Genomic DNA, 16,134 nt, shown 5'->3' on the forward strand with positions numbered 1-16,134 from the left:
GCACGGCCGAGTAATTCCCCAATTGATGCTAAGCCGCCGCCGCCGAGTTATTCAGCGAGCAATGACTTGCTCCTTGAGCGCTTCCAAGAAGACTGCACGGCGCAAGCTGCCAAATGTTGGGTAATGAAGATTCAATTAGTTGCACATTAATAAGGCAGTGGTAACAACTTTCATTCCATGAGCTTAAGGGGGGCCCTCAATTTTTTAAGGTAGTGCCGCGACGTGTGCGCCCTAGAAGGCATCGTAAAATTGCCTCAAGCAGCGAATCTCCGGCGCACGTGTTGCGCTCACCCCGGGCCGCCCGTGGCTGCCGCTCTCCTGTTGCCAGCGAAACGCGCTGGGTCGTCGTCGTCTTCGACGCGCGCCTCCCATGCAACGTGGCCGGGGGGAGCCGTTCCATTCGCCCAACCATGGTACGTCTCGCTTGCATGGCGCTCTGCTTGGCAAAGCATTGGGGGGCTTCCACTTTGTCGTTCCGCCAGTTCAGCCTCACCGTGCCACCGAGTTGACAGAGCCTGGTGTGCAGGCGTCGCTTCCTCGGTTGCTTCAAATTGCATCGGATCTTGCAGCGAAGCGGTCCCCGAATGAGGCAACACAGCAGTCGTGTCTGCACTGCACACTTTGCCGAAAGTAAGCATTCTCGCCACGGGGCGCACTGCCGCCAAGGAGTTGTATTTCCCACAACTTTGGGCCCCGAAAAAGATGTTCCTCGCGTCTAGGCGGGCGGGCCGCGGCGTCTTGGCTGCTTTTCTGCATCCAGGGGCCATCGCTTCCGTTATTTGTTCGTGCTGCCACTAGTTACGTTCACTGCGCGTGCCTTATTTTCTTGAGTTTTGTCGCGCTGTGGCAAAGGGGAGGGCTGGTTGCAGAGTTTTACAGCGACCCCGTTTTACAGCCACGTTTTACAGCGACCCCGTAACGGGGACGGGGGACCACGTGACCGCTGCGGTGAAATTTATAGACACGAGGAACTGGCACTGAAATCTGACGTTTACGCAACAAGCGGAAACCTCTCTCTGAAATTTGGCAGACGCTCGCCTGGATTTGCCGAGAAGGGGAGAGACTACGTTGTCCACAGCGTCAGTGGGCGGCCACGCTTCTGCATCGTGCTCGCAATGCAGTGGGGAACGCTGTCATGCTGTGCTCTCGCAGTGAGCTGCAGAGAACGTGAATGTCAAGTCAGCACGCAGTGTCAAGCTTATTAGGCGCATGCATGTGTGTGACGGAGAAGCGACTGAAATGCCTTCTTCCTGTCTGTTGCATACGAGCAGAGAAAATGTCTCAAAGCCCGTGAAAGTAATCTTTCGCCCGCTTCTTTTTCCTCTTCATTTACTAACGACCTTCAGGACGCCATGAACGCGGTTTGTACAGTGTATCCCTCGTCACCCTTATTTTTGCAGGGCGAGTTCAGTTTACCGAACACTATTTGGAACGATACCTATCCTATCTTATCACCCTTCTAAACCCAAGCCGAATAATTTCTAGAGATTTGTTCTGTTTTTGCTTTAACGCAGTTGGTAATAACAGGCCATACCAAGAGCCACCGCTCATGTTGCGGATACCCTTGATTTAGTTCTTACGAATCAACCTAATCTCGTTTCAGATGTTACTTTTCTACCTGGTTTGAGTGGTCACTTGTTACTAAACCTCAATCTTAGCTTGGCTTGCCCTAAGCTGAACAAAAGAAGAAAACTGATTCTCGATTATAAGAAACCCAAACTCGAAGCTATCATTAGCGAATTATCTTCCTTTTTGGATGCCTTTCGGACAAACTTCCATGATCGTGCTATTCAGGCAAACTGCATAGACAGTCTTGCGGCTAAAATGAAAGATCTGATAGATACGTTCCAAACCGCACCATCTCTTCAAGCTCTCATGTCCCATGGTACAACGCGCTTATTAGACGCCTTTCTAACCGAAAAAAAAAAACACTTCTATCGTGCAACTAAAGTATCGCCTACTGCCTCCCGTTGGATGACATACAAACTAGCTTCTTCCAAGTACATAACCGCCTTAAAAAGCGCGAAGCGTTATTTTCTTTCCAATACTTTGCCATCCATGTTAAAAACTAACGTCTGTAAGTTCTGGCGCGTAGTTAAGCCCTTCTATGAAAACTTATTTATATTGCAGAACTTGTATGGCCAACATGTTCCCAACATCCAATGTGCATCTTTATTAAACGATATGTTTGCTAAATTTTTTCCTCTGCTCCTATTCTGCACCTCCCTGAATTGCAGAATTATGATTACCCGGTCACGTTTCCAACTTGTGTCTATGTAGCTGGTCTTGCTAAACTTATTGAAAACCGTGACTAATATGCTTCTCCTGGGTTTGACCGTGTCAATGCAAAAATTTTCCAGGATACTTCCACATATAGTTCCATCATACTAAGATCTTTCAGCAATCTCTTGACACATGTACCTTACCTACGCAATGGAAGATTTGGAAGGTGGTTTCTCTTCACAAATCGGGCAGCAAAAATATTGCCAATAATAATCGCCCCATCTCCCTAACAAGTACATGCTGCAAGTTACTTGAGCGCCTCACCGAGCGCCTCAGCGCCCCTGTCGATGCTGAGACCCTCTCTGCGGCTCCTTTTTGTTCGCCCCCTCCCCAATCCTCGGTGCCTCCTTTAGGTGTCAACATTGCCCCGCAACTCTCTGCTCAGGAGAGAGACGAGCTCCTTGCTCTGCTGGGTGAGTTCCACGACTGCTTTTTTGCATCAGCCGGGGTTCGCCAGACGCCAATAGCAAAGCACAGAATAATTACCAACGACACTGTCCATCCTGCTCGTCAGTCACCTTATCGGGTTTCGTTAAAAGAACGTGAAACGATACAACATCAAGTGCGCGAAATGTTGGCCGATGACATTATGCAACCATCTCACAGCCCTTGGGCTGCTCCGGTGGTGCTGGTGAAGAAAAAAGACGGCATCCTTCGCTTTTGTGTTGACTACCGGCGCCTCAACAGAGTCACGAAGAGGGACGTATATCCACTTCCGCGCATCGATGACGCGCTTGAGCGCCTGCTCCATGTCCGTTACTTTTCATCCATCGACCTTAAAATTGGGTATTGGCAGATAAAAGTCGATGAGCGCGACAGAGAAAAGACGGCTTTCATCACCCCGGATGGACTGTATGAGTTCAAGGTGATGCCCTTCGGACTCTGTACTGCTCCAGTGATCTTCCAGCGCGTTATGGACACCGTGCTCACCGGCCTCAAATGGCAAACATGCCTTGTTTACCTTGATGGTGTGGTCATTTTTTCCAGCACATTTCATGGACATCTTGTTCGCCTAAAAGCGGTCCTGCAGGCTATCATAAACGCCGGCCTCACCCTCAAGCCTACGAAGTGGCAGTTTGCGTATGACGAACTGAAATTTCTGGGTCACGTCGTCAGTCATGAGGGCTTCCGTTCTGATCCCGATAAAACAGTCGCCGTCACTTCCTTCCCGACGATATCGGACAAGAACGCCGTGCGAAGGTTTCTGGTCTTCTGCGCTTATTACAGACGCTTTGTTCTCAACTTTGAGGATATTGCCGCGCCGCTTACCCGCCTCACAAAGGAGTCCGTCCTATTCCAGTGGTCTAGTGAAGAGCAGCTTGCATTTGACCATCTAAAACGACGCCTGCAGACTTCCCCTGTCCTAGGCCATTTTGATCAGGACGCCGCAACTGAGGTACACACTGACGCTAGAAACACGGGCCTCGGGGCCGTCCTGATCCAGCACCAGAACGGCGTCGAACGTGTCATCGCATACGCCAGTCGTGTTTTGTCCAAGGCGGAAACCAATTACTCGACCACCGAAAAAGAATGCCTCGCAGTAATTTGGGCGATCACAAAGTTCAGACCCTATCCGTATGGACGCCCATTCCTGGTGGTCACAGACCACCACTCTCTGTGCTGGCTGACCAATCTAAGGGGCCCTGCAGGCCGACTTGCGCGATTGGCCCTTCGACTGCAAGAATTCGACGCTACGATCGTCTATAAGTCTGGTCGCAGACACACTGATGCTGACTGCCTTTCCCGCGTTCCCGTTGAATCCGCGCCTGCTGATACAGACGACTATGACATCTTCTTAGGAGCTCTAAGTACCGACGATATGGCGGCGCGGCAGCGACTCCACCCCTATCTTCGCGACGTGATCTCTCATTTGTAGGGTCAAGGAGGCGTAGTTCCTCGTCCTTTTGTACGCGTAGTACGTAATTTATGCCTTCGAGACAACGTTCTTTATAAGAACTTCGCCCTGAGCCCGAGGTCATGTCTTTTAGTTGTGCCCACTGATCTACGCGACGAAATTATAGAAGGGTCTCATGATGACCCCTCCTCGGGACACTTGGGGTACAGTCGAACGCTCGCGCGAGTACGTTCCAAGTACTATTGGCCACAACTTGACAAGACCGTCCGCCATTACACCAGGACCTGCCGCGAGTGTCAATGGCGCAAATACTACACCCGTGAAGCCTGTGGGACTCCTTCACCCCATCATTCCACCGCTCAGACCGTTCCAGCAGATGGGTATGGACCTACTCGGACCCATTCCAAAGTCGCAATCGGGCAACCGATGGATCGTTGTTGCGACGGGCTACCTCACGCGGTATGCCGAATCACGCGCTCTGCCGTCATCAACGGCTTGGGATGGGGCAAAGTTTTTCGTCGAGTCCTTCATTCTTCGACACGGTGCCCCAGAGGTCCTTATCACTGATCGTGGTGCCGAATTTGTCTCAACTTATCTCACAGATACTGAGCTTAAGCCACACCGCCCACCGCAAAACTACCGCTTACCACCCGCAAACAAACGGGCTGACCGAGCGCCTTAACAAGACCTTGGCTGACATGCTCTCAATGTATGTCGACATCGAGCACCGAACCTGGAACGAAGTGTCGCCGTACGTAACTTTTGCGTACAACACTGCGGTTGAAGAAACCACCGGACTTTCGCCATTTCGCCTGGTGCACGGCCGGGAAGTCGTTACCATGCTCGACGCTATGCTGCCCCATCAGCAAGACGTCTACGCTCACACCGATGCTCAACTCATCGCTCAACTTGCGGAAGAAGCCCGACAGTTGGCCCGCCTTAGCATCCAAGCCCGCCAGCAAGTCGATGCTCGCTGATACAACCAAGGCCACCGTGAGGTTCAGTTCAATCCTGGTGATCGAGTCTGGGTGTTGAATCCAATTCGGCGCCATGGTCTTAGCGAGAAGCTGCTGAAACGATATTTGTCCCGTACGAAGTGATCCGCCGTATAAGCGAGTCAAATTAAGAAGTGCTGCCGATCGTAACGCCGGTGTCCCGCCGCCCGCCTGCCTCCCAAGTTTTTCAGGTAGCTCGCCTGAAAGCGTACTGTGACCGCTCGGAGCACGTGGCCTACCTCTTCGTGCTCTACACATGTTTTTCAGCCTTAATTTTGCCTCTCTGCGCATCGGGACGATGCGCCTTTTGGGAGGGGAACAGTGTCGTGTGTGTTATTGTTCTCAATTGATTCTGCACTTAACGTCATCTTCAACCAGCGGGATGCGGATCGACGGTGAAGAGGTACAAGCTCGGCGGAACTCGCCCGGCCGCGACCGCTTGGCCTTTCTCTGGCGCCTGCTCCTGTGGTCCTGGTTCCCCATTGTGCCTTCGAACCGCGTCGTTTGAACGACCCGTGACAATATAATCATTAAAGCGCTGACAGAATTTCTTGAATCTAACTCATTCTTTGCACTGGCACAACATGGATTCCGTATGTCATACTCGTGTGAAACCCAGCTCGTATCTTTCACCCATAATCTGCACCGCATTCTGGACCATTCTTCAATCGCTGATTGCATATTTTTAGATTTTTATAAGGCCTTTGACAAAGTCTGTCATAAATTACTACTTCATAAGCTTAGTCATCTTAACATTGAGCCTAACGTTTTGAAATGGATCGAATGCTTTCTTACTAATCGTTTGCAATTCGTCTCAGTTAATGACAACTCTTCGCTTTCTGATGTGCTCTCCGGTTTACCTCAGGGATCTGTACTAGGGCCTTTACTTCTTTTAATTTCTGTTAATGACCTGCCCTCTCAAATATGTTCTAACATTCATCTCTTTGCTGATGATTGTCTTATTTTCCATTAAATCAACAGCTGTGATGATATTAACTCCCTTCAGTCCAATCTCACTGCGATTGCTAACTGGCAGTAATTATGGCTAATGCAACTTAACATTAGTAAATGTAAACCTATGCGCGTAACCAGGATTATTAATGCCCCGCACATATACTATTTGAATAACGTTTCTTTAGAATCAGTAAATTGATATAAGTGCATAGGCATATTTATTTCATCTAACCTCACGTGGACAACCCGCATCGATAACGTAATTAACAATGCTAACCGCATGCTTGGTTATCTACGCCGTAACTTTTCTACAGCTCCATCCTCATTAAAGTTATTGCTCTATAAGACTCTAATACGCCCAAAACTAGAATATGCATCATCTGTATGGGATCCATGTTTGAAACGCTAATCACCGCCCTAGAACTTGTTCAGAATAACTCCGTTTGTTTTATTTACTCGAAGTACAGCCGAACTGACAATATTACAGCCGTGAATTGCTACCTTCAACTTCCATCTTTAACATCGCGACGTAAAATAGCTCGCTTATTCCTGTTTCATAAGATGTATCATCATCCTATCCTGACTGACGAGTTCGTTCTTCAACCTCATTATATATCCCGACGCTTCGATCATCATCTTAAAGTCTGTCTCAATAAATCTAACACATAGGCTATCCCGTAGTCATTCGTGCCTCGAACATGAATGAAATGGAACCGCTTCCCAGAGACATTGTTTCCATCAACGATAACTGAAACTTTCATACCCTTAGAGCTAATATTGTATATTGACAGGATTATTGTGTTGTTTCTCATTGTATTTATTTTTGCATATGTCATCGTGTTACTGTTGTTATTCATACCCCTGTAAACACTTCACATATGTATTTTTGTTTTCTTTGTTTAACCCCCTCCCCTCTTCATTGCCCTTTCAGATAATGCCCCGAGGGTATTGTAAAGAAATAAATAATTAAAGCCTGCTAGCAAATGTGTGCTACGGCTTGATTGCTTCGATATGTACCGTTCTCATAAATGTCCCACATATTCTACGATGCTATATGGTCTGCGTTTCTAAACACAAAGATGCTGCTCTATTTTGCAAGTGACCTTGGACTTCAATTAGCAAAGGCTTAAGTTCATCTGTTTCAGCATTAGGTTTTTGCGGTGCGTATGCCTGGATCGACGTCCTGTCGGCAGAGTAAGCCCCCCTCCAGGCCAATGAGAGGTGAACAAACGGGCGGCCGGACAGAAATGAGCGAACAGGGGGAATCAGGCACGTTTAAACTTTACCGTAATTTCATTAACAATACGAAGCACACAATACAAATTTAAGCAATATATCGTTGTGCGAAACACAGAGTACACCAAGCCCGCTTAGGAGCAGTAATAAACACGCTTATAAGGTGCAGCGGAGAAAAGAGCAGCCGTTCCTTGTTTTCGCCGCCGTACACTCCTGTGATCGCCTCTGCACCGTGCATACCTTACCGAGACCGTATACATGCACATGCATGCACGCATTCGAGGTGCATGAGCCAGCAACCGTTTAGACAGATATGTTCTCGCTGCCATGTGTGACATGAACGGCAAGTGACAGTCGTTTCCCCTTAACAAATATTCGCGCGCTTTACAAGGTGCTGATGTGAACGTGCATGCGTTCTCTGCAATGCAGAGCCGAGCATGGCATAAGAGCGTTCCTTGACAACGGTGGAGAGATAGCGAAAAACATTAAGAGCTTACAAAATAAAAGACGACACGGTCTGTAGCAAGCTTTCTGTGTAACTTGGATTAATTTTTTATCTTATTTATTTATTCGATACTGCCAGCCGCCTTTTGGCTGCCAAGGCAGGAGTGGGCTCAAGACGTGTATACAATGCTTGGTGTACCGCTGATTGCAGCGTCAACAGCAACAACAACAAAAAAGAAAGCATATACGTACGCACAGTAAATTTTCTGCGGAGCAAATCAGCTTATAAGAGACAACCTGGTTACATCTACATCCATGCACGGAAAGTAATAAAAGCAGACATTTGAACATCAAACGAGATTTCTTAACTTGCAAGATGGGACTGGATAAAATTGTTTCTGGTGATGAAAAGGTTAACACATCGTAAGGTCACTTGTTTTAATCGGTTATCGTTCTTAGAAAGAACGACAGCTTGTATGCATTGGTTCTGCACTGAGGTAATACTATTGTTTTGTCACGTTTGTGCCGAGTTTTTCGCGTTCTATTGGACTGCATGTAAGAAGGAAAGTTTATTTTAGCAAGATTTTTGATGATGGCGAATAACATTTTTGAGCGGTGCATTTTCGACGAGATTCCAAGGTGGGCAAACCGGAGTGGCTGTGAAGATTAGATATCGATACCTGTTTACCATAGGCGCTGTATACAAATCGCAGTGCTTTCCTTTGAACCCCCTCTATACTTTTAACATTCATTTTCGTATGGGGGTCCCATACCACGTCTCTAGCAAGGGACGCACGAGGGAAGTATACGCTACAAAGCTTTGTTTTGATGGACGCGTGTCTTAGCCGGTGTCTTATCAGCCATAGTCTTTTGGATGCCACTGAAACTGTTTTTAATGCGAGCTGATTGTCACGCCAAGGTATGTAACTTGTTCGAGAGGAATATTAAAATTTGTGCAGGAGTTCTTCGATGAAGCTTTTTTTCGGGTTATGGTCACTTGTTTACACTTCTAGACATTTAATGACATCCTCCAGTTATAGCACCAATCACTAACCGCGCATAAATAGTTATTTAGAATGAGCTGGTCAACTTCCGATAGAATCGTATGATAAATTACACAATCGTCTGCAAAAAAAAAAAACGGGCTTGCGCAGGGGAGTCAAACTTGAGATATACAAGAAAAAGAAGTGGCCCAAGGAGTGAGCCCTGTGGCACGCCTGAAAGCACTGGAGCGATCGGAGAACTTGAACCAGAGATCCGCACGCACTGCTGCCGGTGCGATAAGTACGAGTCAAGCCACTGCAAAATTTGTTCATTCTTTACGATGCGCTTCAGCTTTTGTTAAGGTTTACAATGTAGTACTCGGTCGAACGTCTTTTCAAAATCCAGAAAAACGGCATGTATTTGTCTTGCTCTGTCAAGGGCTGAGAAAAAATCGTTGCTCGTGTGTATTAATTCTGTCACGGTCGAAAACCCACGGCGATAACCATGTTGAGCTTCAGAAAAGAAAAAGTTATTTTCTTCCAAGTATGTGGTGATGTGTTTAAATATCAAGTGCTCCGTATGTTTATTGTAGTGCACAACAAACTAACCGGCCTGTAGTTAGTAACGCGGAGCTTCTCACCAGATTTAGGAACAGGAACAACCTTAGCCAGTTTCCAATCACTAGGGACCTCACTTCTACGCACACTAGTACTGAAAATAATAAAGAGGAATTTCGCGCACCAATCCGCGTGCATGAAAAGAAACGTGTTCGGAATACCACCTGGCCCGGATGATTTCTTTACATTCAGGTTAAGAAGGGCGGAGAAAATGCCCTCTTCGCTTAAAGTGAGATCAGTTACGTGAAGGCTGATTGATCTGAAATCAGTAGTTGTGTCGTCACCACGCAGAAACACAGAAGAAAAATAGGCATTAAAATTTGCCGCTATTTGTTGGCTGCCACTGACGTCTACATCATTTATTGTTAATTTATTTACAGGACTCTTTTTTACGTTAGATGAGTCGAGAATTTTCGCGGATCCCTAACAAGGAAATTGTGCAGCGTTACATTAAATAAGTGAGATCTTGATAGCCTTATTTTATTTCTTGGGTTTCTACGAAGTGACGACCGAGTACTTTGTACAACCTTGTGGGAAAGTCGTTTTACACAGCGCTTTAAGTGAATTATTTCACCTGTTATTCATGTAGTTTGTTTGCTCCCTGAGCGGGACGTACAGGTGAATACACCTGCGCACCGCGCCTTTAAAGTCAAACCACAACTCATTAGGACTCATGTGACCTGCATTGCGCCTTGCAGAAAAACTGTCCTAGTCTTGTTCAAAAAGATCTAAAATACTCTCGTTCTCAGCCTTATTCAAGTCAAATTTTTTTAACTTTGCGTATGACGGGTGGCGTCATTTTGGTCTTGAAAAGCACTAGATCATGTTCGGATATACCATGCATAGTATCCACCGTAAAACCCAGCCTATCAGTAGCATTTATATGAAACAGCGATGAGGACGGGCTCTACGCGAAGAAACAAGTGAGAAGGATGAGAAATGCGCGAAACTTTCCCGAACGCGCACGGTATCCCCCTGCGACCGCGAATCCGGTCCACCAGCCACACCGACAATTTGAAAGCATTTGCGAGAGATGGCCTGGCCCGCTTAAAAGTAAAAATAAACAAAAATACGACACTCACGTTGGGGGTCACGTAGTACCGACTGCTCTCGTACTCAGAATAGTCTCTGCCTTGGTTGTCGCATGGTTCCAATGGCACAGTGCGGACATGGGGCAACTTGGAGGGGATGGGTTTCCAAGGACCACGAAAGGTCCTTTGTGTGCCTGCTATGTCCACGTGGAGCGTGAGTTTTAGGTCTCGTAATTGCATCAGCACTGCTCAGTTGCCTCTCATCCAGCAGATTGTCCCTAGATGCAACATATAAATCGCCCAGGTTCCAGCAAACAAGGCTCAGTGCTCTTTCTTCACTTCAACGTTGCTGCTTAGGATGCGCAACAACAACAGCAATTTGAAGAACTAATGGACCTAATGGCTACAAGATGAAGGAAATATCCCGATTCTGGGCCATCATACTGTTCGTGATGAAAATGTCGGCGGAAACAAAACGGAGGCACAAAGGACGAATACCGGACATCAAGACCACAGGCATTTTCATCACTAACAGCATCCAACTAGCCCAACTTTCCATACTGTTGAACCATCATACTGCTCAGGTCGTTAAAATTTTATGCTCAATTTTCAATAAAAGCTTTCCTCCATTTATACATTCCTGAATGGTTTCAGCCTAACCTATCACACCAAGAATAAAAAATTACGATATAATGATGGTCTGCTATTGGGCCAATGATTGTGGCAGCTATATGGTGTCCAGGACATTGCGCGGGACGGACTGTATACTACTGTGGCTGGAGCGGGCGATGTGGGGGGCTCATTTAATATGCAGGTTATCAGAAATTGTGGAAAAGGTAAAGAATTGCTTTCGTGTGACGAGAAACTAGAGCAGGTAAAAGAAAGTAAATGGCAAACTTAAACAATATGGCCCCTCCAAGTTTTTTTCTCAGCGGTAATGCGGTCGTTTTCCTGAGAAAATAACAAATTCCTGAAATATTTACATATTCAAATCGCCCGCGATATTTCCTCGTGTCTACGTCATTTTTATATGGTCGTCGTTAGAGCCAACCAGAGCGAAAATAATGCCAACACTGTGTGGCATTACATGCGGCGTGCCTTCTGTAGTCGGATGACGTTTCTTGGCCTGCACTCGGGTGTTTTCCCGTGTTGAGGAGTGATCCAGCGGGAGTGTGGCGCAATGAGGGTATATTCCTTCTATCCCCGCCTCTGCAGTCTTCCCGAGACCCCCGCTTAAAGCAAAGCCCAGGCCGCGGTCACCGGGTGCCCCCTTTCTAGGAGTTGGTCATTAGCTATGTTTGACGACCACCAAGCTCGCTTACTTTTTACCCAGCTCACAAAGAATGGCAAGATTTACTGCACCGGCCGCTCGACGACAGCCCCCTCCTCTGAGTAGACACGCAGCCTAGGCAGGGGATATTTCTTGAAGACCGCCTGACGAAGCGCCCGAAATCACTGAACGCTAACAGTTCTCGAGAAATCGGATCGCTGAGGGAAAAGCGGCCAGGCAGAACGGATGCAGCCACTTGTTCGAAGAGAGTAACTGCCCTGATTCCGGGAGACAGGGTATTCGCTGAAACCGACGCATTTGTTTGCCCTTGGGGAGGAAGCGAGTTTTCGCAATGCAGCCAAATCGTGGCACGTAACCCAGGGGCCAATCGTTTTGTGGTCCCTTTTAGAATTTTTTTTTTCAAGTGAATCTGATGTTCATTGTGTATTTTAGGAAGAGGGTCATGCACCTTACTGAATTTCGGGGCAGGCCACGTGGTTTGTGAACCAATAATATTGGGACTTTGCCATGATTGGTTGCTCCAAAATGCGGGCCGAGCTCCCTAGGCCTTTAAAACCGGGCCGCAGAGCCGTTCTGGGCTACGGTCTGAGGTACAGCATCGGCTATGCCCATTGTTCACGTTTTGCTGTCTTGCCGCGCCAAGTGTCTGAAATGCCTGTAACTGTATAAGTTTGTGTTTAATTCCTGCATCGTAATTCGTCTCAAGGCCGTCTCTGACCAGAGCCCTTCTTTGACGGGGCATCCCTGCAGCCCGAGGTAAATCCTGCGAGTGATCGTATTAGCGAGCCCCGACAGTCGCTGACCGTATACGGCCGAAGGCGAAGAATCTGGGCATGGAGATGAAGTTGTGGGCTTTGTGATCGATGAATAAGCTCATGTGGACGTCACCAGGTTGGCGGCTTCGACCACAAATATCGCTAAGGCGGAGATCTGGGCAAGTTGGTACATACTTAGAAGCGGTTTTACACAGCGCAACATACAACACAAGAACTGGACACCACGAGTGCTGGCTATCAGCTTAGGCTGTGTCCGCTTTACGCGAAATATATAAGGAAGCGGTACAGGATGAAAGGCAACATAAAATGAGACCAGGAAAGTGCATGAAGCAGTGAAGGCCTACTTTCACGCCGTTATGGAGACAAATAATCAATTTCCTTTTCAAGCAGTCTTCTAACAGATGGTTTGCGGACGCAACTGTGACCCTTAAGCATGATAGCCACCGCGTCGAACACCTCCCTTGATTACTGAGATTTGTACTGTTTGATTACGCATGTGCTGCTCAACAAAGGTGCACTTCTCCTCGATTCGCAATTCTTGCAATGAAGGGCTAAATTGCTTCCCGTTCCGGACTGTAGTCATCTAGCGTGTTCACTCATTCTGGTATTCAAACACCGACCAGTCTGTCCGACATATGTTTTTCCGCAGGACAGTGGCACTTTGTACACAAGAACGCACTGGCTGTCGGTGAAGCGTTGTTCATGATCAATGTTCCAAGGCGGAGGCCTTGAACCGTCCTTCTTCACACGCCGGCACAAAACGCTCAGCCTATTCGGCGCTGAAAATACAACGCGAATACCAGCCCGTCCTGCACATTTCCTGCACGCGATGAGACAACTTGCGTACATTAGAAATGACATGGTTGGGAATCGTGCCGCTCATCCTCCTTGGTATTGCGTGCTTCCTTACGGAGGGACTCTGCGACACTCCAGGGACAAAGAACACAGGGCACCCGCCTACAAAAGATGTTTCACCTGTGGCTGCCAGCTTGCTAACATTCCATGCGGACAGGACCTGCAAAGCGTGTTCTCGATCGCCGCTTTCTCAGTGCCTCGTTTCACGAGTGTGGAGTGTGAACACAAGGGAATGGGAGGAATTTCTTTTTGGGGCGTGGCGCATGCGGGGTCTCCAGCATGCGTGGTCTGCAGTGGAAATGATCTCCGTGTGCAGGAACCGCAATAATTTACTTGTGGGAACCACCCCTGTCAGTTTGAAGTCCTTCAGCACCGATTCAAAAGTGCTAATGATGCTCGAGGTTTTTCCCGCCATGTCCGATCCGTCAAGTTCAAACAAGATCAAATAATCGTCTACATAGCGGAAGATCCTGAGCACACCATGCCTTTGAAGATCTTGTTGTATCTGGCTGTCGAGTTTTGGGAGTAGAATATCGCTGAGAATAGGCGCCAGACACGACCCGATGCAAATGCCTTCTTGTCGAATAGGCTGAGCGCTTTGTGCCGGCGTGTGAACAGGGGCGGTTCAAGGCCTCCGCCTTGTGACATTGATCATGAACAACGCTTCACCGACTGCCAGTGCGTTGTTGTGTACGAAGTGCCACTGTCCTGCGGAAAAACGTATGTCGGACAGACTGGTCGGCGTTTGAATACCAGAATGAGTGAACACGCTAGATGACTACAGTCCGGAACGGGCAGCAATTTAGCCCTTCATTGCAAGAATTGCGAATCGAGGAACTGTGCACCTTTGTTGAGCAACACGCGCGTAATCAAAAAGTAGAAATCTCAGTAAGCAAGGGAGGTGTTCGAGGCGGTGGCTATCATGCTTAAGGGTCAGAGTTGCGTCAGCAAGCCATCTGTTAGAAGACTGCTTGAAAAGGAAATTGATTATTTGTCTCCATAACGGCGTGAAAGTAGGCGTTCACTGTTTCATGTACATTCCGGGTCTCAATTTATGTTGCCATTCATCTTATACCGCTTGCTTCCTTATATATTTCGTGTAAGAGTATTCTGGTGTGGGCTAGTTAGTTCATACTTTCTACGGTACAGACTGACAGAGCGCAACGGAACGAGGACGAGAAGAAGACGCACGAAGCACAGGACGGATTCACCTGGACCACGTGATACACTGTCAGCCAGTGGACAGTGCGAAGAAAGCCTCACACGCTGGCGATCATTACAGATTGAAGAAGCACTCATGACACGTGCAAGCACCAACATGCAAAAGCATTACTAAACTAATGATAAACGGACCACAGATAAATGGGAATCGCGCTTGTGCCTCTGCCGTTAACATCGACGGTGCCAGGCCAGGGGCAGTAACAAGTAACAGAAACGCGACGATGACAGGTGAAATGGCGATGAAAAGGGGTGTACAATAAGAGCATGAATAAAAAATAATGAAAACTGGCTAGGAAATAGGCACAGTCAGTAGGCTAGAAGCGAAAAGTAAAAACAAGGAACTGACACCAAAAAATAACAAGGAAAAAAGCTAAAATCGCATAAAAAAGAATAAAGAAAAAGAACATAAAACAAACCACCGCCGGCCAAATATTTAAGACGTTGAAAACACCATTAAAGGGGCTCTGAAGCGCCTTCCGGGGAAAGCACATTAACTCAATCACTGCACTGTGTTGCCATGAAAACCAGAGCCAAATAATACTCTTCTACACGCAGCACACGACCCACAATCACGCGTCAAAGTTGGCGAGCCCTTCCCGGCGACTTTTTCAGCTCGCACCCTCCTCCGTCCCCCGCATCCGCGTAGACAAGGTGAGAGGTGGCCATTGGTTAGATGCTTGCGGACCTCAGGCAGCCACCGTGGCCGCGGCCAATAAACCGCTTATCTCCGGCGGGTCGGGAAGCTCCGCTCCCAGAGGGGGGTCGGCGAAGGAGCGCCTACCTTCCAGCGTGCAACAAGTGACGAGGGGAGAGGGAAAGGCGCGAAGACGCTAAAATTCAAATTTTAACTACAGATAACTCAGCTTCTACAAAGCACATTTAAAAAATCTTTGCTGGACACTATTCGTGAAGCGGCGTGCTTCAATATCCCAGGCATGCCGCAACTTTATTAGATCCCCCTTTACAGCCCCTTTAAAAGCCTTTAAAAGACAAAGCAGGAACGATCCGGTTAAGGCCAACAAACAGGACGGCAAAATAACTGAGAGCAAATAACGGATTCCTTCCTAGCGAGGCAGGATCGGACTGTTTCGCTAGGCTTTTGCCATGCGCCAAGTGTGCAGAGGTGGCCGACTGCAGATATGCCACTGAGGACAGCTGTAGCAGTGCGGCGAATACAGACCGTTTCCAGGCAGAGCCCACTTGGCGGCGACTGTAGTGGACGTTGTCGACGAACCGCACTGGGGCATGACGCCTGGGATGCTAGAAAAGGGTGACGATTGAGTTTGCCTCTTTTCAGCAACCTGGTTGTCGCGAGCAGACGTGACTGGCCGACGTAGCTGGGGCGAATGCCAGAGAGTGCGCGGGTGCAGCCTCGTCCGTTCGCTTTGACAAACGCTCCGAGCATTGTCAGCGAATCGAGAACCGGCTTGCCTACGCTCCCGCTCAAGGGCAAAGGAAAACTATTTTTTAACACTGCCATGCATGTGATAACGAGTCTCGAAATGTGAATAGTATTCATTTCTCATCCCCAACTAATGCGTAAGCAGGAACGGCCTTTTCCAATATATGTGTGCACAACATCTGCCAGAAAT

General features: G+C 47.9%; 1 protein-coding gene across 2 annotated transcripts in view; it reads left to right on the top strand.

Annotated features, from left to right (window-relative positions):
* The first annotated feature begins 258 nt into the window (after window positions 1–258).
* Window positions 259–16,134, top strand: part of LOC144108821 (solute carrier family 15 member 1-like) — a 230,266-nt gene continuing 214,390 nt past the window's right edge. For both annotated transcript variants that reach the window (XM_077642012.1, XM_077642029.1), the window contains exon 1: window positions 259–413. In XM_077642012.1, coding sequence (XP_077498138.1) covers window positions 411–413 — 3 coding nt within the window. In that variant the 5' untranslated portion in view covers window positions 259–410. The remainder of the gene's footprint in view (window positions 414–16,134) is intronic.

This window comes from Amblyomma americanum, chromosome 1 (genome assembly GCF_052857255.1).
Source record: "Amblyomma americanum isolate KBUSLIRL-KWMA chromosome 1, ASM5285725v1, whole genome shotgun sequence".
Taxonomy (NCBI): Eukaryota; Metazoa; Arthropoda; class Arachnida; order Ixodida; family Ixodidae; genus Amblyomma; species Amblyomma americanum.